This window comes from Sciurus carolinensis, chromosome 6, assembly GCF_902686445.1.
Source record: "Sciurus carolinensis chromosome 6, mSciCar1.2, whole genome shotgun sequence".
NCBI lineage: Eukaryota > Metazoa > Chordata > Mammalia > Rodentia > Sciuridae > Sciurus > Sciurus carolinensis.
The window spans coordinates 64,667,734-64,691,120 of NC_062218.1; the positions used below are offsets into that span (position 1 = coordinate 64,667,734).

The following is a 23,387-nucleotide window of genomic DNA, read 5'->3' on the forward strand; positions in this document are numbered from 1 at the left end:
AGGGAAAACGCTGGAGCAGGACCTGGCCCGCAGTCACCACTTGATGAACAATGGTTATTTCATTACTAAGAAGCTTAGAAGGGCAGGGAACTGACTGAGGCAAAGAAAGGAAGGCCAGCAAAGAAACCAAAAATACAATCATAACGATTTACATTGGAGGTGTTAAACAGCAGGACTAAAATTGCAAAAATGTCTAACTGGTAACGCAGAGGAGCTCCAGAAGGCTGAGGAAAAGGACAAAAGCTAAAAGGATGAGGAACAAAGCTAAATCAGTGATTCACCCTACGAATAAAGGTATTTTTGAGAAATAATTCAAGCAGAACAAAAGCAATAAGTTAAAATATGAACATGGAAAACTTCCCGGAGTGAAAAATAATCTCAGCGTGCAGATCAAGGAGCTTACTATATTTTAGACAAAATTAACTTTTAAGTATTTTAAAGACCTATACCTAAATGTAATTAAGCAAAAGAATTTAACTGTGGAGATGACTTTTTAAAATGCCACCAAAGAAAATTCCAGAAATTAGTTTTACCAGAGAGATCTAGAAAACATTCTAAACTATTTCATAGAATAGAAAAAGATGGAAAAAAAAAACCGCTCATATTATTCTATCAAGTGACTATCACCAACACAACAAAACATGACAGAGAAAAAAGAAATCACCAACCATATTTGTACTTCTGAACTGATGCACAAACCTGAAATAAACAATGGCAAGCTGAATTTAGCAGTATTATAAAAATACATAGGCATGATCAAGTTGAATTTAGCCCAAGAAAGTAAAGATGATCTCAGACCAGCATATCTGTTAAATATATCATAGTGTTAGTGCTATTATAAGGTAATCCCCGTTTTCTCAGTGAGAAGCTTCAAATATTACTTCTGACAACCTGAATAAATAAGTGTTAGAGTTGTTTATAAAACAGTCAACTCTCTATTTTAAAATAGTTATGCATATGTATTTGGTATGACATAACAAAAGAAATATCCCTCTTAATGAAAATATTTTATCTCACTTCTTCCCATGCATTCTTGACACCAATATTTCCATTTTTACAAAAGCCACTTTGTGATATTCCAGAGCTACCTTCTTCACTTCTGAGGCTACTTCAGCCTATCAGTGATATATTAATCAATATGTACTCTCATTTCAGGAAACCATTTGTCCCTAAAATTGTGTAATTGTGATCTCTACAACAAAGCCTTATTTTATAAATTTATGACCTCCAATTTTTGCAATTTTAAGATCATTTCTCAGGAATAAATGCCTCCTGGCCTCTGTTTTACTGATTATTTCCAGAGACCTCTATAGGCATTCAATACCAATGTGATTAAAATGCTACATAGTTGGTTCTTCAAAATAAAGTAAATTGAGAAGGACAGTAGATTATGAAAGATCTTATAAGGAATTAAGTATAAAATGCCTCCCTCTTTTCTGAAGGATAAGTTTTTGGAAAAGATAAATATTATCTTACATTCAACCTTTTTCAAAACAGAGAATATTCACTGTAGTAACCATTTATATATATATATATACATATATATATATAACATAACATAATGTTTCATATCTTAAATATATACAATAAAACTTTTATTATTAAAAAAAGAAACAGGAAGCACTTGGAAATTATAGTATTTGGATGGCATTAAAGCAACTGAACAAGGCTGCTCAGAGTAGACACCATCTCAGTCCTGCCCAGCCCCTCAGTAGATCACTATTGCAGCCCACAATGTGGAAAGTTCTGCTACATCAGGAGGTCCAATCAGGATCATCATCTCCTCAGTGAACTCAAACCACAGAAACTTGGCTCTGCTTGGCTGTATGACCTTGGGCAAGTTACTTAACCTCTTTGTTCTTCAGTTCTTACATCTGCAAGATGGGATTATAACAGTCCTCAGAGAATGGATTATTATCAGGATTAGTTGAACTAATTCAGGTAAAGCACTTAGAACTGTGTCCTGAACATAGTAAGCACTCAATTAATGCTACATTAAAAAACCATGCCTGATTAAAAGCAAAGAAAAATGACTCTCAAAAAACCAAACACAGAAAACTAGACAATACCAAGATTAATTCCTCAACATGTTCCCTCATCCCTGCATAGTCACTGTTGAATAAAACTCACCAGATAACAAGCTCTGACCTCACAGTTGGAATTTCCAATCAAATTTTTCAGTAGGCAAGGATCACCAGAATTTGAGAAAGCCACCTTATGAGAAGCAAACGAAAACATAGAGAGTTCTATGACAGAGAGAGAGAGAGAGAGAAGAAACAAACGAACTTTAAAAGATATTTTATATAAACTGGACATAATGGCACATGCCTGTGATCTTAACTACTTAGGAGGCTGAGGCAGGAGGATCACAAGTTCAAGGCCAGCCTCAGCAACTTAGTGAGACCCTGTCTCAAAATAAAAAATAAAAAGAACTGGGGATGTAGCTCAGTGGTACACCTGGGTTCAATCTCTAGTACTGCCATTGTTGGTGGGACTACAAATCAGCACAACCACTCTGGAAAGCAGTATGGAGATTTCTCAAAAAACTAGAACTGGAACCACCATAAGATCTAGCTATTCCACTTCTTGGTATATATCCAAAAGATCTAAAGTCAGCATATTAAAGGAATACAGCCACGTCAATGTTTACAGCAGCACAATTCACAATAGCCAAACTATGGACCCAACCAAGGTGCCCATCAACAGATGAATGGATAAAGAAAATGTGATGTATATACACAAAGAAGAATGAAATTATGGTATTTGTTGATAAATAGATGAAACTGGAGACAATCATACTAAATGAAATACACTTAGAAAGTCAAAGTTCAAAGGTTTTTTTCCTGTTATGCAGAAGCTAGTTCAAAATAAGGAGGGGGTAGGTAGAGAGGGAGAGAGGGAGGGAGAAAGAGAGAGAGAGACAGACAGAAAGAAAGGGAATAGGGTAGGGGAATTCCTTCAAAATAGAAGAAACATGGGTGAACTAGATGAAGGGGACTAAGGGGGAGAGAAAAGGGATAGAATAGGAAAGTATAGCAGAATGAATCTGACCTAACTTTCCTATGTACATATATGCATATACTGCAGTGAATCCCACCATCATGTCCATCCACAAAACACTAACTAAAAAAAATAATAATAATAAAAAAAAAAAATCAAACCTATAAGTAAATAGCAGAAAGAGCAGTAGAGTGGAGGGAAGGGAAGAGAGGAAGCACTGGAGACTGAACTAGAGCAAATTACATTACATACACATACACATGAAAATAATGGTTAAGGCATAGGCTTTGGAGAAATAAGTTATTTTATATATGTATATATTTATATATAGGTATATATATATAATAAAAACAAAACTTCACAGAAAAGGAATTATCAAAAACAAAAAAGAGTTCTTGGTAATTAAAAAACATGATGGTTGAAAAAAATTCAATTAAAAGTATACACAATACTGATCACAAAATTTTCCAAATGATAAAAGAAATAAAAAGATAACAGAAATAAAAACTAAGAACACTGGAGGATTGATCTAATATCTAATCAGCAGGATTTCTGAAAAGAGAGGATGGGGAGAAGCGGGGTGGAGGGTCAAGCAACTGCAAAATAATTAATTTAAGAAAATTTCCCATAGAAAAGTTTGTGCATTTTCAAATAGAAAGTGCTTTCCAAGTATGCAGCACAACAAACAAAGACCTACACCCAAAGCACATCATGGTGAAATTTTAGAAAACTGTGTCTAATGGCAGAGGGGGCATCAAATAGATAACAGATTAGGAATCAAAAGGTCATGGCCATAACAAAAATGATTTTCAAAAGTTATTTCTGAGCACTGAGATTATGAAATTTCTTTCTCCCTTCTTTTGTGTTCTGTAATCAACATGTATGACTTTTATTGTTAGAAAACAATTTTAATACAAAAAAAATTTATATGTGGAGACTCAAGCCCAAGTTTAATTGGCTCCATTTCTCATCTGTCTCTGTAATGTCACAGTCTGTCTCTATGCAATAATACAAAGTCCCCTCCAGTCAGCGGCAGTCACAGTCACAGAGGATGGCCTGGTTGCAGTAAGGAAAGAACAGGTCACTCCAGGGACATGCCACCCAGCTGTCCTGAGAATCAGTGATGTCCATCATTTACTTGGTTAGTGAGCACTTGGTTTCGAGCATACCGCCAGAATATTTTAACAGCTGAAGGAAAGGAGGAAAAGCCCGTAATTCTTTTTCCTTAGACACATCTTTCTATCCATTATGACCATGTCTCCCCTACTGCAGTTAGCATTTGTTTTAATAAGGAAACGCTAACTGCTCCCATCTGTCTTCATTCCACTTATCGAACACCATGTTCTGGGCTTTGCCGAGAGATGAGTTTCCTATTGACAGACTTACCGGTGGAAAAGATGAACACTGTGTTGTTCCAGAGTCCATGGTTTTTTAAGGCTGCAGTGACATTTCCTACTGCTTCATCCATAAGGGACACCATTCCCGCGTAGTGATGCCTGTTCTTATCCTGGATAAAGTCATATGGCTTCAGGTATTCTTCAGGCACCTGAAGGGGCTCGTGGACAGACTGGAGAGCAAGGTAGAGAAACAGAGGCTGGAAAGAGAGTTTGTGCACATCAGTTACAAGGGCATGGAAAAACTAAATATAGAAGGATAAGACACTCTGGATTTATCATTCAATAAAAATAATATCAAGACAACCTACAGAATGCATTGAAAATATTTGAGTCATGTATGTGTTAACAGAATCATATCCAGAGCATATAAACAAGTCTTGCAACTTAATGATAAAAAAAGAAAATGAACTGAACTACAAATGGACAAAGACTTTGAATAGCTATTTCTCCAAAGAAGGTAGTCAAATGACCATAAGCACATGAAAAGATGTCAATCTCGCTAAAGATTAGAAAATGCAAAGCAAAAATGCAAAACCACAGTGATATACCACTTCGTAGCCGTTAGGATGGTTTTAAGTTTAAAAATGGAAAGTATCAAAAATGTTGGTGAGGATATAGAGAAATTGGAACTCTCACTCATTGCTAGTAGGAAAGCAAAATGATACCAAAAAAACAAATGAAAACAAAACAAAACAAAAAAACAGTTTGGCAGTTGCTGGACTTATTAAACATGAAGTTATCATGTGACCTAGCATTTCCATTTATACAGAAATGAAAAAATATATCCACACAACTTGTATGAATGTTCACTGCAAACTTACTCATAATAGCCAAAAAGTAGAGACAACCCAAAGTCCATCCACTGAATAGAAAAATAAAATATGGTACACTTTCAGCAATATATGGCAGTAAAGGAAATAAAGTACTACAACATGGATGGACCTCAAAAACACCCTAAGTGAATGAGGCCAATCACAAAAGACCACGTGTTGTATAATCACTTTTATATGAAATGTCCACAACAGGCAAATCCATAGAGACAAAGTAGATTAGTAGTTGCCTGGGGCTGTAGGAAATTGTGGGGAGAAGAGATGTGAGTGACTGTAACAGGTATAAATTTTCTTTGGGGCTTGATAAAACTGTCTTAGACTCAGATCAGGTGATGGTTACACAACTCCTGAACTTACTGTTGAACTATATACTTTTAATGAGTGAATTTTATCATATGCAAATTATGTGTCATTAAAATGTTTAAAAATATAACAAAAGACACAAAGTAGAAAAATAAAAGCCAGAATCTTAGAACAGCCTGGAAGGCCCTGATCCAAACAAATAATAATATCAATAATAGCATTCATTTATTAAATATTGTCTGTATTAGATAATCACTCTCATTTAATACTGGAAACCACTCTCTATAATATCCATTTTATAGATGAGTTAATTTAAAAAAGTTAAATGACTTGCTCAAGCCCACATTAATTGAAGAATTTCCTGTTGGAAACTCCACTATTAAGAGTGTGGATACATACCAAGAAATGATTTTACCCTTTTGCTTTAGCTGAAAATAAGTCCCCACCTTTTAGGAAAGTTTTATGGTTTTTATATATTTTATAAGAAAACAAGTGAACATCATACCTTGTTAGTCCCTGATGTAGGACCAAACATAAGACCAACTTAACTCCCGGAAACTAAAGTGTAATCCACTGATTCTGTTTTATCTTTTATAGCAAGTTAGGGCATTTAACATCTGTGGTATTCCAGGTCAGTCCCTCCTTTTTAGTGAGCCTTTCTGAAGGCATTCTCTTTACTGTGCTCCTAACAGAGTTCTTCAATGAGTTGGAAACCCTCAAAGAGACAAGTGGTTCAGGCCACAAATAAACATATAATTCTGTTAAAGTATCTGAGGTATTTAAATCTCATACATGAATGGGAAAAGGTTAGAAAGCAGATGGGAGGAGCTCGTATTTCACTCTTCATTGTTGGCAAGTTTTTTTAAATGATATATTATACATCCCTGTGATGGAGTACAGAATGTCCACATACAGAAAGAGCAGCAGGACAAGAGAGGAGGTCAAAAAGAAGGCCAGAAAGACCTTGCTTCTGAGGCATCTTCCCAATTCCCTCAGTACAAAGTATGCCAAATATAATGCTTTTCTGAGCCCCAACACTTGCAAGTGTAAGAGTCTATGGCCCTGGACTGGATTCTCAGCAGTGAGTGGAGAGTGGGGGAGGAAAAAGAGAGGGAGAAAGGAGGAGATTCGTCCATCAGATGAAGGGTTAAAATATGCTATTCTGGCATTTGATGATTTAAGTTAAAGGCCCTTGAAAAACAGCAGATGCAAGATCACCTTGACCTTTGTGCTGTTTCTTAAAAGCAGAAGGTGAAATTCCCAGTGAAAGACTCTCACCTATACTAGGAGGGTCCACGCCCTTATCCTAAGGACGGGAAGTCTAAATGGAGAGAATTCTGCACAGACCTTGTTAAAATAACCCTTATCTTTAAAGCCTCCCATATGATTTAGTCACATTTCCACAGTTGACTATTTTTTGTCCAATTTGGCATATTTGTAACTGCCGATCTGCTTCTTTGGGGTCTTTACTTTTTTATGTTGACCCTGTACTATGCTTTTCTCCTGTTATTATGTCTTAGGTCAGTGCAATTCTGGGACTCAGCTGGGACCCTAGAGGATAGAGGGGGAGATTTTTTTTACCCCCACACAGGTCACTAGCAGCAACATGCTGAAGGAGATGAAGGGGAAGAGGGTATGTTAGTCACAGCCAGCAAGGGACTCCTAAAGGCAACAGCAGACAGTGGTGGTAGGGAGAGTTCTTGTAACCACACCAGGGAAAAAATGATTCTGGGGCCACTAATAAAGAGTCTTACAAATATTCAGCATGGAAATCATTCTACTCACTGTGTAAAATACATCAAAAAAGTAACTTGAAAATGTTTTCCATGGTTATTCCTTAGTGGCTAAAGACATTACCCTTCCTCTTGAGAGGCTAAAAATATAAAACTACAGCAGTCCCCACTGATTCAGTAGACAGACTTCTATTGATTCAAACATAAGGGACATAACAGAGGAGTGAAAACCAGCTCTTGGGGTGAGGTGACTGTCACAGGCTATGCAAAGTCCTCATGCTACCCTCTGGCCAGATTCTAGTAACTTAAGAGAATCAACAAAGGTATTCCTTTGAATAAAAAATTATCTTTTCCCCATCTCATCAGCACCAGTCCAGAGCCATTTACTGTGTGAGCAGACAGTCTTACACACATCTGTATGGCTTTGGGTCACCAGGAGGAGACAGAATAATGTGTAGTACAGCCTATTCCACAAGGTTAGGACAAAGAAACACACTTCAGATACTATGGAGGAAAAAAACTTTCAGCACTTAGATGAATGCTATTCATGAAATAACTCATTACTCAACAGCACTAAACAAAAGCATTTCTATACTGTTTTTAAAATAAAAAATATATACATACACACACACACACACACACACACACACACACACACACACACAGTGCTTTTAGTACTACATGGGTGGCCCAGTAAAAAGAATAATTAACTAGGGCTCCAAGGTTCTCCAGTCACCATCAGTATCTTGCTGCACTCACTTGACCCACAACCCTCCCTGTAACCAGCTGTAGCCAGTTTCCCAGACCTGCCAGCTGAGCCCCAGCTCACTGTTGGCCCAAAGCAAGTCCCTGCCATCCTGGGGATGGGCTCCTTATTACTAATCTATGGACTGGAGTTCCAGCCCTCCCATGCCTTGGCCTTGGAGACCAGATGGCTCCTTCTGACCTTACTGACATCTGATCCAAACACTGCAGTCCTGGCTCCATGTCAACCTCCACTGATCTCTGAGTTTATGCTGGAGCCTCATCTCTCCTTTATTTTTTCTTGGGTCTAGATTCCTGTTCTCATCAACTTAGTCATAACTGAACTGTTTTAGGTATCTTTGGAATACAAAATGGAATCCTGGATGTGAAATCACAACTGAATACTTCATATGACATAAAAGTCAGACATTCTCACCTAAGGCTATTACTATACTCGTGTTTAAGACACTAGGGGTTCTTTACCCTGATTTAGTATGCCATATACCTCCTTAAGATACAAACTCTAAACATACCCACTATGCTAAGAAGCTTTGTATCAGTAAAGAAGAAAGCTTTATTTTCATTTCTTTATATATTTTCTCAAAGTATAAATGGGAAAAAAACATGATAGGTGTTGACATTATTATTCTATCTTTGATATTCAAATTAAGACATTCCTTCCCAAGTTGTGCCAGGGTAAAGTAGGAATCTTCCATTAGAAAGTAAGCACTTTCTTTAGAAACCTTCTAGCAGATGAGGTATGTTGGATAACATTTGTTGTTATTCTGCAAAGCACTGTGGGGACTGTTTTCAACAGGAAGATATGTTATGAATATGTTACTTTCACTTTGTAATGTTACTGCTGTGGGATCACCATGCAGAAAAGGAAAAAGGACTAACCGATGTAAAGTTGCTGTTAGTGTGGCCCTGAGTCCAGCAACAGCAACTGTGTTGGTACAAAACACTCCATATGCATTCCCCGCTCGAGTGCCCTTTTAAAATAGGCACGATTTTAAGTAGGTTGTGGATGCTTCGCATGTGTTTCTTTAACGACTTCCATCCTAGAACAAGTGGCCTACGTCACAGTGAATAAATGGCACCTGAGAAATCAGCCCAGATTTAAACACTAGAATGAGATGATGAAAAGCACAGCTCCTGAAAATGGTGAGATGCGATGTTTTATTGAGAACTGGAAAAGTAAACAGAGGCTGTCTTAAGCAAATATTTTTGGGTTACTACTCAAGTATTGATTATGTCATTCATTCAAGTCTGTGTTTGAAACTTTGAAGATACTGGGAATGATATGTTTCAGACACTGGGGGAAAGGACCGTCCTCTCACCTGGTGATTTCCACAATGCTGTCTATGAACAGGGCCATGCTGAACAACACCCCTCCCAGGACTTGCAAGCTCTCAGGACTTTCCACTGTCCTCAGTTCTAATGCTTTCCCCATTGCCCCAGGTAAGACAGCTCACCCAGAGAGCTATCACACCCCAGCTTCTTCCTCTTATCTGCTTAATGCCGAGGACACAGAATACTCCATGGTTCCTTAATAGGAATGAAATTTTATTGTAGGCAGATTATAGAGGTCGCATAATTAGGATGGTTGGCTTCTGTTCACCTCTGCTTGAGGGGAGATCCCTGAACAACACCTTGCAGAATGCTCCTCATTGTACAGGGTATCTACGGTGACTGCACATCTGAATCACTGGCAGGAGGTAAGCAAGTTGGGGGCAGAAGTCGGTGGTAAATAAAATACCAGGGCCTGGGTCCCACCTCAGACCAATGAATCACAACATTTAATATCAGTATTTTTTATTCTATGTTTCCCAGATAATTTTAATATATGGTCAGCACTAGAATGATTAAGTTGAATCCTGAACTGGGACTCAGAATCTTTGGTCTTGGATATTGACTGGGAGGATGAATAAGGGCATAAGCTCTGGAGTCAGGATTTGAGTTTAAATTCTAATTCTGACTTTCAAAAGTTCTGTGACCTTGAAGAAGTTACTTCTCTAAGTCATTTTGTTTAAGTAAATGTTATAAAATGGTTCCCTTAAAACTTTGCCTTGTTCTTCTGGTGTTAAACTGTATCTATAAAATGCTAAGCATACAGCAGAGAAGTGAGAACTTAAGCCAAGTATCTGAATATTGGGTTAAATCTAGATTTAAAACCTGTATATTTCTATGTATTTGAGAAAACATTTCCCTTTCTTTATGTTCCACAGCAGGCGTGGTTACTCCAAGATGTCTGCATTAAACTGATAAAAACCCAGAAGTGGGACAAAGCTGAGGACAGAGTAGGTAAGATCCCCAATACTGAGTTAGAGTAGGCAAAGGCAGGGCCAGGAAGATTCCACACCAAAAGGGGAATCAGCAGTACACCAAATCTGGACACGTATGTGAGTCATAATCCATGCTGTGATCTCCACCAGGGACCCCCAGGCATTGTCAAAGAGCCAAAGTGCAGGAAATCAGAACAAGATAACATTGCATATTCTAGAATTTGCTATGTCCAGGTCCCGCTAAAGGACTGACTTTGTGAGTGTACTAATACAGTTCTTCATGAAACCATCTTTTGAGCCTCATGCCTGAGAACACAAAAGCACTTGTGGGCTAAATCCAGAGAATTTGACTTTAAAGCTATTCAGATTCTATTCTACTTTTACCTTTAACTATATATAAGTCAGCACATGACAGACACAAAAGCTTTAGTATGGTGAATGGGAAAAACAGACTTATTTATATACCATGTTTATGAATTAGACTCAGCATTGTTCAGCTGGCCGTTTTCCACAAGTTGGTCTATAGCTTCAATGAAATCCAAATCGAAACTGACAACTGTTTTATTTGCTTGGTAGAAACTGACCAGTTGATTCTAAAATCAACATGCAAATGTAAAGAAAAGAAAAGAATAGAAAAAAACCTACAATAGTCAAAATAATCTGGGCAGGATGGAGAAGGGGGATTGAAAGTTAGAGGATTTTTCCTGAACCCAAAATTTGTCAATCCCTTAATGGGAAGTTTGTCATAATAAAACCTCATCTCATATATAAGCTAATTTCCCCTTTTAAAAGGGTCATTGTAGTAATTACTTAGAGCACATAAAACAACAAAATAATAAAACTGTATTTCTACCAAAATGCTGTAGACACAATATTCTTCCAATACTGGAAATCCCACCCAGCGACTACTCTCACCAGAATCACCTTTTAAGAGTTTCTCTAAGTTGCTGATAGACGGATTTCTCCCAGACCTAATAAGTCTCACCCTTAGAGGTAGGCTCCAGGAATCTTTAATTTTCACAAGTCTCTAAGGCTGATTCCTTTGTGTGTGTGTGTGTGTGTGTGTGTGTGTGGTGCTGGGGATTGAACCCAGGGCTTTGTGCATGCGAGGCAAGCACTCTCACCAACTGAGTTATATCCCCAGCCCAAGGCTGAGTCTGATGGGCTCTAAAACCTGAAAACAATCCTCCTAGAATTTATTAGATTTTCCCCTAAACAACAGTGACCTTTTCCTATCTTGTCAAGATTTTGATATGGGTAAAGAAGCAAAACTTACCTTCTCTGGAGGATGGTTATTTATGAGGGCTGTAGCCCTTTGGGTAAATACGTTGGTTGAATACATATTTTTATATCCTGTTGCAACTTCTTCACCATCTCGAAAATCAAGAGCACATCGTGTGACGTTCAAAGCCTCGATTAAGGTACAACGCTCATGAGAGTAGTAATCTTCGCTGCCTAGGAGATATCCTACAAGAATAGAAGACAAGAATAGTCAGCATAGCATAAAGTTTGTTAAACTCATGTTTCAGCATTTAATTGCCTAATGCAATTGATTACTCATGACAAGCCTAATCAAACGACAAGGCTAATCAGAGCAACATTCCTTAACATCTCTATATTTGGTAGCAGAAGTCATTAAAATGTTATTGTATAAAAATTCAAATCCATTCTCATTCCAGTCTTTAGGAACACAGGCTCTATCATGTAACTCTCAAAGAGGGTGATTTCATGTAAATATGTTTTTGAAAACTCAGAGCTCAAATTCCAAGGATAGCATCTTACTCCTTTAAAGCTACCTAATGGCAAAAATAATATATGGTTAACATGATTTGTTGCAAGTTTTTCTTGTGAGGCGATCACATAAATGAGCACAGGATTCAAATAATGTCATTTGTTGTCACTGAGGCTGGAAGGCTGGCTTCCGGGTTATTTATAGCCCAGGCTCAAGGAGGAGTCATCTTCAGTCAGATGCTGACACCCACTGGTGAAAGATGCGAACCTTTCCAAAGAGAGGCTCTCTCGGCAGCTGAACTAACAGTGCCAAAGACCAAACTCAACTGTGAGCACTGAATTTAGATTTTTCTACCTACAGTGATCTCAATTTTACCCCCAATTTAAGCAGCACTAATTGCCCATCACACAATTTAAACTTAAACGTAGAAGAAAATGACTGTTTTCAACTAATAGTTGTTTCTGCAAAAGTTCCATATTTTCCTAAGTATGAAAATAAACTGGGCTTCCTATTACGATTCTACGTACACAAAAGTCTAGAACAGGCAGCTCTATAGAAACAGAAAGAAGATTAGTGATTGCCTGGGGTTAGAGGGACTGGGGGACATGGAGAGTGATGTCTAATGCTCTTTGGTTTCTTTTTGGCGGTGGCGAAAATATTCTACAATTGGATTGTGATGACAGTGGCACAACCCTGTACATTTATTAAAAATCACTGACTTGTAAGCCTTAATTGGGCAAACTGGATGGCACGTGCATTACAACTTGATAAGGCTATTAAAAAATTGCTGGGCTCTTAGTTATCTCCTGACATACACCGCTTATTAACTTTAAAATGATTACGACAAAATTGGCCTAGCCCTTTCCCCAAGTCCTGAACTTTCTCTACAATGACAATTAAAAGCCTTACATGGCTTATATAATAAATTAATTCATTTTTAATTAATTCCTCCTTTATCACGATCTGGTAAATTCAAGGTCCTGAATATAATTAAAACCTTGGTCTTAAGGTAACTTTTTATATGGTAATCTTTTCTCTTGCATATATAACAGAATGGGAATTCCAACATGTCTTCTAATTAATGTGCAACAGAAAAGGAAATGTAGCCATGAAAATAATTTCAATCCTTACAAGGGTGATTAAGAGTGGTCAGGATGAAATTGATGGAAATTCAAAAAAACACTCAAGCTTCACTTGCTTTTAGTTGACTTAAAAATCCCTAATTGTTGCAGGTCACACAGCTGAGCAACATATTCTTGGTCTTGCACTAGCTATGCTGAAACTGAAATCCTCAATTAAAGCCACCTCATGGGTTAAGACTATTCTTGGGCAGAAGTAGCCTTTTGCTTTCCTCCCTGTTCTGTATCTTAATAAACAACTGGAAGGTGAACTGTCCCTGAAAAAGGAAACTTTCCAATCAGTAACTCTTCTTACAGAGATACAGAACCCAGAACTGGTGACTTTCAGATAACTACAGCATTTTTGTCAGAAAAGCTGACCACCACAGAATTTATGACCACCCTTGTCTGGGCCTACCTGCCTGAGCCTAAAACACACCCCCACCCTCACATCCTTAAATAAGTTTTGCACCTGCAACACCTAAGCAAGACGGTCTTTTGGGATAAAAGTCCCCATCTTCCAACTTGCTGACTTTCTTCCTCAGTCACTGTCTCTCTCAAGTTATTGGCTTCATCATGTGGTAGCAGAACTTTCTGGGTTAGAAGAACACTGGACTTCTTGTTTGGGTTTTTCACAACTACTGGGTATTAGTTTGAGGAAATCACTTCAGTTCCATATTTATAAACACAAGCTGTTTTCCATCAGTGGGAGAATATATGCATAGGATATGCTTGATTAGATGATGTGTGAGTTATAAATATTGAAATCATATTACAAATAAGGGAATTCCAGAAACTGAGCTATTTATTCACGTTTAGCCACACTGAAACCAAGCAACTATGTGACAATCACATGGTGCTTTTCATCATAAAAGCAGTTCACAAATTTGAACTCAGATGCTGAGGCTAAAGATAATGGCAGCCTATGTTTTCTTGGGAAAAACCAGAAAATGCTTTTTTGAACAACTAATCATTAAAGCTTTCACAGCTTTATTGAGACACAATTCATTACCACACTAGTCACCCATTCAAAGTGTACAATTTCTTGTTTTTTAGGGCATTCCCAGGGTTGTACAACCATCCCTCAATTGCCTGTCTACTTTCCAAGTTGTAACAGTATTAACAGCTGTGTAGTCATCATCCTCTTCTTGACTACAAGCCTCCCTTCATATGAATATAGGGTGTTCAATTGTTCAGCTAGATCTAGGCAGGCTTCTTTATTTTCATAAGATAATATTTTGTCCAACTGAATTTTTAAGTACATGACTTAGGTTTTAATAAAAAATTTCAAAATATCCATAGTCCATTCTCCTGCCAGAGCATACTTATCAACTCATCTAAGAATGTATAGGCAGTTTGGTCCTCTAGAACTTCTAAAACTGCAAAGTGTCAACCCAGACCCTCAATGCCAAGAGGTCCTGGAATTATATATATCAAGTTCTGAAAGAAAATGGATGCCAACCAAGAATTATATAACCAGCAAAACTAAGCTTCAGATTTGAAGATGAAATAAAAACCTTCCATGATAAACAAAAGTTAAAAGCATTCACAACAAGAAAGACTGCAATACAGAACATTCTCAGCAAAATATTCCATGAGGAGGAAATGGAAAAAAAATGAAAACCAGCAAAGGGAGGAACTACACTAAAGGAAAAGCCAATCAAAGGAGAAACTAAGTCAAGTTAAAAAACAAAAATAAACTAAAATGACCAGGAATACAAATCATATCTCAATAATAACCCTGAATACTAACGGCCTAAACTTGTCCATTGAAAGACATAGACTGGCAGGTTGGATTTTTAAAAAAGACCCAACAATATGCTGTCTTCAGGAGACTCAAGTTTGACTTTTAATAGCTATTTAAGAATACTGAAGATACATTCAGTTTCATCCAAAAAGAACATCACAGTTGATCACTACTGTTCACTGGAGCTCCTAGGTGGAAGTGGGTACAAGCGCCCTCCTGATGGCCTGTTTGCATCTTGATTTTTAACCCTAGATCCAGCGAAGCATGTGCCATGATCATATTGTTTGGGCCTCCACATACATTTCTTTTTACTGAACAGTATTTTTGCACTCTGGCCCTAGCTTGAATGGAAGAGAACACCTCAAGATGTATCTATAAGTAAACCACCACTTCATTACTAAAATGATGTTTTTTAAGGATGTTGTCCATCTTAGCTCTCCCAAATGAGAAACTTCTGTCAGGCCTAAGAGCCAGAAAATGTCTATTCTTTCTGAAGATCCTGTTTCCATTTGTCTTGTGAATAATGTGACTCTTACAGACTTTTTCTTTTCTTTCCTTCCTTTCTACTTTTTTCTTTTTTACCTTGGACATACAAAGTCTCACATTTTAGAGATGAATGTGAAGCCCACCTAGAGCCAGGCAGCTTTTTTGGAATCTGATGCCATTAAACTTTTTATCTTTTTCTTTTCACCCTGATGTTGTTACTCTATTTAAACTTTTTATGTTCAATGTGTGTTCCTTTTGGGCTATGGCAGGTTGTAAATGAACAAAGAAGCAGAAGGGAGACAGGTACACAACTAAACAACTAGACAGAAAGATAGCTTAATATAAAGGAACCTGATAAATTAATATATAGTTACTGGCAAGATATATAGGTTGCTAATTAAGGCAAAATTTAAAACATGTTGAAAGAGGGCACATTTTAAAACAAATTTTAGGTTTCAAATATATTTTTTAGTACCTTTATTTTATTATTTTATTTTTTTTATGTGGTGCTGAGAATCGAACCCAGCACCTTACATGTGCTAGGCAAGTGCTCTACCACTGAGCTATAACCCCAGCCCTAGGTTTATTTTTATAGGGCTATCAAGTTCAAAATATACTTATGATCTTCTTATTATCTTATTATCTTATTACCATTTTTAAATTTATCCTCCCCAATTTATTATTATTGGTTAATTTTTTTTTTTTTTTTTTTTTTTTGCAGTACTGGGGATAGAACTCAGGGCCTTGTGCTTGCAAGGCAAGCACTCTACCAGCTGAGCTATCTCCCCAGCCCCCAATTTATTATTATTAATTTTTAAGTTGATCTTTTCCAACCTAGTGAGTGATTTCACAGATGGGAGAGAGATACCAATGGAAGAGAGTCTTCCCCTACCCTCCCCAGGGTGAGAGAAAAAGCCTGAATGGGATCCATGGAAAGAAAAAATAAGTGAACTTTTATAAAGGAAATATTCTTGTGTTTGGTTTTGGCCCATAATTAAAAATCAGCCTGCATCCCCTTTAGGGAAGATTCTCAGAGGGCACCTGGTCTCTGGTGTGTAGGTAGTAACTCTCCCAAAGCCCCACAGTGGTGCTTAGTGCCCTGGCCTACTGTGGGCACCTGCCCACCACAGGCTGGCGCAGAGCCCTGTTTATGGAGGTAACGTTAGAAAGCAGCCCCACTGCGCTGATTCACTCTCTGCTCAAGTTTCCAGTTGTTTCATTTGATTAGACATGGGTGTGTTTTATGAGATGGCTGCAGTTAGTCTGAATCGTTAAAGAAACAGGCATTTCCATTACCGAAGTAGGTATCAAATCCACGACGGGTTGGAAGGCATTCTTTCCGGTACATTCCCAGGTGCCATTTTCCGACCATATGGGTGGTATAGCCTGCTTCTTTCAGAAGCTGAGGAAGGAGTTTTTCATCCAGAGGAACACAGCTGGGCTGACAAACCCAGATTATTTGGTGCTGTAAACCCGTGTGTATCTTAAAGAGATAAACACAAAATTATGGATTAGTGACATTGAAACGTTATAAACAAGTAAAGCAGCTGCCTAATTTATTGGACATATCTGTGTATGTGAAAGTTTAACTCTAATCCTGTGCTGTGCTCGTTTAAGAATATTTCTGAAAGCAGTTTACTCAAGTAAGGTAATGGACATAAGCTGGATTTGAAAAGATGAATAAAAGCATCCCAACAGAAAATATTTTAACATATATTTATCAAGGTACTATGTCAGACACCATTAACTCAAGTTCTCACTTCCTGAAAAAAGGGAACACTGATATGAGCTATGGCTCTATCAAGGAAAAAAATTCCTGTGCACAGAAGTTGATATTTGTAATCTTTGAAGACAGAGTGCTTTCTTTTGTAAAATGTTATTTAACAGTATAATGAAATTTAAGACTGGTGTTTCTTATTCTACTTTATGTAAACATTAATCTCAAAAGACAGTGCTCAACTATTCTTTAAAAATGGCCCTCGCCACTTGGGAGTGGCTCATACAACGACACCCAGGGTAAAGCAACTAACCCTTAAGAAACAATCACTTGTTGAGTTTAAGTATAATATCAAAATTGTCCACAATTATAGAAGTTCCTTGACTTATAATGGGTTTACACACCTGATAAACCCACAAGTTGAAAATATAAGAAGCCAAAAATGCATTTAATACACCTAGCCTACTGAACATCATAGTTTAACTTTGCCTACCTTAAATGTGCTCAGATCACTTACCTTTGGTAAGATGAATTTATCTAACACAAAGTCTACTTTATAATTCTTATCATTAAGGTTCATGTAATTTATCAAATACTATACTGAAAGTGAAAAACAGAATGGTTGTATGGGCACCATTGTAAAAAAAAAAAAATTTTGGAGGAATAAGAGATTCAGAATAGCCAAAGCAGTCCAGAGCAAGAAGGATGCAGGAAGCATCACAATACCAGATCTCAAATTATGCTACAGAGCTATAGTAATTTAAAAAGCAGGATGGTACTGACATCAAAACAGACATGAAGACCAATGGAATTGAATAGAAGACACAGAGACAAACCCAGATACTAACAGTCATCTGATACCTGACAGAGATGCCAAAAGTATTATGTTGGAGAAAATACAGCCTTTTTAACAAATGGTGCCAGGAAAACTAGATATCCATACAGAAGAATGACACCAGATTCCTATCTCTCATCCTGCACAAAAGTCAAATCAAAATGGATCAAGGACTTGGGAATCACACCAGAAATCTTTGCAACTCTTGAAGAAAACCTAGGGTCAACATTCTATCATATAGGTGCAAGTATCAACATCCTTAACAATGAACCCTAAAGCTCAAGAAATGAAACCAAAGATTAATAAGTGGGATGACATCATATTAAAAAATTTTCTGGGGTTAGGGGTGTAATTCAGTGGTATAGCACTCACTTTGCATGTGTGAGGCACTAGGGTCAATCCGCTGCACCACATAAAAAAATAAATAAAGATGAAGAATCACATTGTATCCAACTACAACTAAAAACATTAAAAAATAAAAAAGCTTTTTCTGAACAGCAAAGGGAATGATTAAGAGCATGAAGAAAGCCTACATAAGGGGAAAAAATCTTTGCCACTTGCTCCTCTGACAGGGGATTAATATCTAGAATACATAAAGAACTCAAATAAAACACCAAAAGTGAATAACCCAATCAATAAATGTGCAAAAAAACTAAACAGACACTTCTCAAAAGAAGATAAACAAATAGCCAACAAATATATGAAAAAAGAATGTTCAACATTTCTAGCCATCAGGGCATACAAATCAAAACTACACTAAGATTTTGTCTATAAGAATGAACCCAACTACTACGTATAACTATGAAGCTCTAATAAAATAAATAAATACATAAAATGAAAAAAAGATTTCATCTTGCTTTAGTCAGAATGGCAATTATCAATAACATAGATATTAATAAGTGTTGGTGAGGATATGGAGGGAAAGGTATATTCATACATTGTTGGTGAAACTGCAAATTAGTACAACTACTCTGGAAAGCAATATGGACATTCTTCAAAAAACTAGAAATGGACCACTATATGACCCAACTATCCCACTCCTTAGTATTTATCCAAAAGAACTAAAATCAGCATACTATCATGACACAGCCATTTCAATATTTATAGCAGCACAATTCACATTAGCCAAATGTTGGAATCAGTCCAGATGCCCATCAACAGATGAGCAGATCAAGAAAATGTGATCTACATACACAATGAAGTTTTACTGAATCATATAGAATGAAAATATGGCATTTGCTAGTAAATGGAAAACATCATGCTAAGTGAAATAAATCAGACTCAGAAAATGGAGAGTTGAATGTTTTCTCTCATAGGTAGAAACTAGAACAAAAGGAGGGGAAGAAGGTGGGCAGGGAGTGGGGTCAGATATCATAAAGATATAAGAATGATCAGTAGAGTAGGTGGAGGAGATCAAGAGGGAGTGAAAGGGAAGGAAATGTGAGATGAATTTGACAAAATCACCACTCAAAGTGCACATATAAATATGCTACAGGGAAGTTCACCTTCATGTATGTGTAGAAAGTACCAATCAAAAATAAATAAATAAATGAGTGAAAGGAAGATCAGTTGAATAGAGGAAGGAGAATGGGGGACAGAGGAGGAGAGGTAAAGCAGATGGAATGGGGACTAAAATCAAATTCCATGGACGTATGATTTTGTCAAAAGGAACCTAACTAGGCAGATTCAGTGCCATGCCCCGACACGGACACACCACACTATAGTTCCCCATTTACCAACACATTGGGACACCTCTGCCACCATCTTGGATTATCCCTGCTATTGTCATCTTTAGTTGGGGCAGTTTCCATCTTGGGACACCTGCCAAAGACTAGAAGCTCATTTTCAAGGTACCTACAAGTTAGCAGCTGCTACCACCACCAACTTGGGTCATGACCACTTATATCCAGGGATAACAGCTAAGTCCTGAAAGATCATCACCAAGAGCCCTGTAGGCTTGGTTGCATCTGAGCTATCCCTGCTAGGTGTGATAATAGTCACCATCTTGCTGCAGAGGTAGGAGAGAGCCTCGTAAGGGGCTGGTAGGTAGGAAAAGGGTGTGAGGACATCTTGATCCCGGCTCATCCAGCCAACCAGCCCGGCACCCACATCCCAGAGATGACTCGGGCAGCATTCACTGGGACCTGACATCAGCCTGGGCTACAACTCCATCGATGACCTGGTCCCACCAGTTTGGCAATCAACAGGACCCTCTGGCTCCTCTATCCCCAGTCTCTCAACCATCTGCTAGCCATCAACCTGGCCCAGTGCCTGCAGCTACGTGGCTGGTCCAAGTTTTCAACACCTGGTCCTGATTTGCCCAGTACAGAACAGCTTTCCGAGATAGGTACACAGGTCCAGGCACTCAGCCCTCAGGACCTCCAGGGAGAGAGGTTCCTGATTGGGAAGTTGAAAGGGCAGGGACAGGAGAGGATACAATTTAGAGACTAAATTATACAATTTAGAGACTAAATTATAGACAGGAATTGTGGGGTCCAAACGTGAGGGAAGGGGCTAAGACCAGGCCCCTGCATCAATTAGTGGACCCCAAAGAAGAGTCCTGGGGTGCAGTCTTCCAGAGGGACTGGCAATTGCTATACCTGCCTCCAGGAGACCAGCCTCCATGTCTAATCCTCCCACCTTAGTAACTGTCATCATCCTGAGGATGGAGTTACCAGCAAACTCCAGACAACCCCACCTATAAGAAGAAAAGGGAAGCAGAGAAGATATTTAACTCCAACAGAAAAAATTGTTCCATTTTCCTTCAAGACTCTTTTTCCCAATTTCTTTTTTTTTTTTTTGCTTTTTGCTTTTTTCATTTCCCACTCTCACATCCCCATCATCTTTGAAATCAAGTACCTTTCATGCATCAGGCTACTGAAGACTAGGATCTTTGAATAGTATATTACAGTTTGTTGTAGTTTGTTTGTTTTTTTTTTCTCACTCTATTTTCTTCTTATTTATCTGTCTCCTCAGAGTCTTTCACCCTTTTCTCCTGCTAACAACCAACTTCTTTAGATTCCTCTTTCACTCTTCCTATGAGCTAGTACCTCTATAGTCTCACTTCTTACCTCATTAACAGCACATCCTACACCCCTCCCCCATCCACTCTTTGTTCACCATTAGAAATTGTAGACCTTATTGCAAACCTATTATTTATTCTGTAGATAATAATCAAACACATCTCTGTTGATTATGACAATATTGTTAACATCTTAATAGGGGCTATTTGGTTTAAGGCAGCATAGTGATTGCATTGGGTGTTGGTAATATTGATCTTCCCCTTAAGGGTGAGGTATTGGAAACCTCCAGGGACACTATAAATCTATAGGGTGGGAAACTGTAATACCTAAGATCCACACTGCTAAAGGGGAAGATATGTGAACAACATGAAAAAACCCTTGGGAACAAAGTGTCCCAAAAAAACCAAGATGCTATAATAATAGAATCCATTGACAGAATGGTAGAAGAAATGTTACAAAAAGGAGTTCAGAATGTACATAATTAAAATAATCCATGCAGTAAAGGATGTATAAGAGAGCAAATGCAGGCAATGAATGATCACTACAATAAACAGTTACAAGAGCAAACTCAGGAAGCAAAAGATTATTTCAATAGAGAGGTAGAGATTCTGAAAAAAAAACAAACAAACAGAAATCCTTGAAATGAAGGAAACAATAAACCAAATTAAAATCTCAATAGAAAACATCACCAAAAGACTAGATCACTTGAAAGACAGAACCTTAGACGATGAAGACAAAATATTTAATCTTGAAGATAAAGATCACACAGAGAAGATGGTAAGAAATCATGAACAGAACCTCCAAAGAATTATGGAATAACATGAAAAGACCAAATTTAAGAATTATTGGGATTGAGGAAGGCTTAGAGAAACAAACCAAAGGAATGAACAATCTATTTAATGAAATAATATCAGAAAATTTCCAAAACCTGAAGAATTAAAAAGAAAATCAAATACAAGAGGCTTACAGGAAACCAAATGTACAAAATTACAACAGAGCTACACCAATCATGTTATAATGAAAATGCCCAGAATACAAAATAAAGATAGAATTTTAAAGGCCATAGAGAAAAGTATCAGATTATATAGAGTGGGGGAAAACAATATGGATATCAGCAGATTTTTGAACCAGACCTCTAGGAGGTCCTGGAACAATATATACCAAGCTCTGAAAGAAAATGGATGCCAACCAAGAATTACATATCCAGCAAAATTAAACTTCAGATGTGATGATGAAATAAATCCTTACATGATAAACAAAAGTTAAAAGAATTTATAAATAGAAAGCCTACACTACAGAACATTCTCAGCAAAATATTCTATGAGGAAGAAGTGAAAAACAACAATGAAAGTCAGCAAAGGTAGGAACTGCACTAAAGGAAAAGTCAATCAAAGGAGAAACAAACAAGTTAAAAACCAAAAATAAGCCAAAATGACTGGGAATACAAATCATAATAACCCTAAATGCTAATGGCCTAAACTCATCAATCAAAAGACATAGACTTGGCTGAGGATATAGCTCAGTTGGTAGAGTACTTGCCTTGCATGCACAATCCCCAGCACCAAAAAAAAAAAAGATATGGACTGGCATATTCTGGCATATTGGATTGTCATAGGAAAAGTCCACAGACTGAAGGTAAAAGGTTGGGAAAACATATCACACACATGGACTCAGTAAAAAAGCAGGAGTTTCCATCCTCGTAGCAGATAAAGTGGACTTCAAGCCAAAGTTAATCAGAAGGGATAAAAAAGGACATTTCCTACTGCTTAAGGGAATCATAAATCAACAAGACATAATAATCATAAATATTTATGCCCCAAACAATGGAGTATCTATGAACATGAAACAAACCCTTCTCAATTTCAGGAAACAAATAGACCACAACACAATAATACTGGGTGAGTTTAACACACCTCTCTCACCACTGAATAGATCTTCCAAACAAAAACTGAACAAAGAAACCATGGAACTCAATAACACAATCAATAATTTAGACTTAATGGACATATATAGAATATTCCATCCATCAATGAGTGAATACATTTTTTTTCTCAGCAGCACATGGACCCTTCTCTAAAATAGACCATATGTTATGCCACAAAGCTACTCTCAGCAAATACAAAAAAATAAAGATACCACCCTGCATTCTATCAGATCATAATGGAATAAAATTAGAAATCAATGATAAAATAAAAAATAGAAGCTATTCCAACACCAGGAGACTAAATAATACACTATTGAATGATGCATTGATAGCAGTAGACATCACAGAGGAGATAAAAAAAGTTCTCAGATTACATTTTCCATTCATCTCCCCTTGCTTTCTAATTTTCTCATTCTATCCTTAGCAAGCCACTTGTCCTCTAATCTTAGGGAATGCATTACAATTTTGTTTCCAAGTTTATGGGTATGCTGTTTTCCCTGCCTCGCTCTCCCT

The 23,387-nt window shown here is 37.4% G+C and overlaps 1 protein-coding gene across 1 annotated transcript in view; it reads right to left on the reverse strand.

Moving 5' to 3' along the window:
• The window catches only part of Arsb (arylsulfatase B), a 196,060-nt gene that overhangs the window by 143,763 nt on the left and 28,910 nt on the right, over nt 1-23,387 (reverse strand). The window contains exons 2-4 of the mRNA XM_047556044.1: nt 16,672-16,858; nt 11,569-11,759; nt 4,387-4,594 (exon numbers count right to left, since the gene is read on the reverse strand). Of these exons, the coding sequence (XP_047412000.1) occupies nt 4,387-4,594; nt 11,569-11,759; nt 16,672-16,858 (586 nt within the window). The remainder of the gene's footprint in view (nt 1-4,386; nt 4,595-11,568; nt 11,760-16,671; nt 16,859-23,387) is intronic.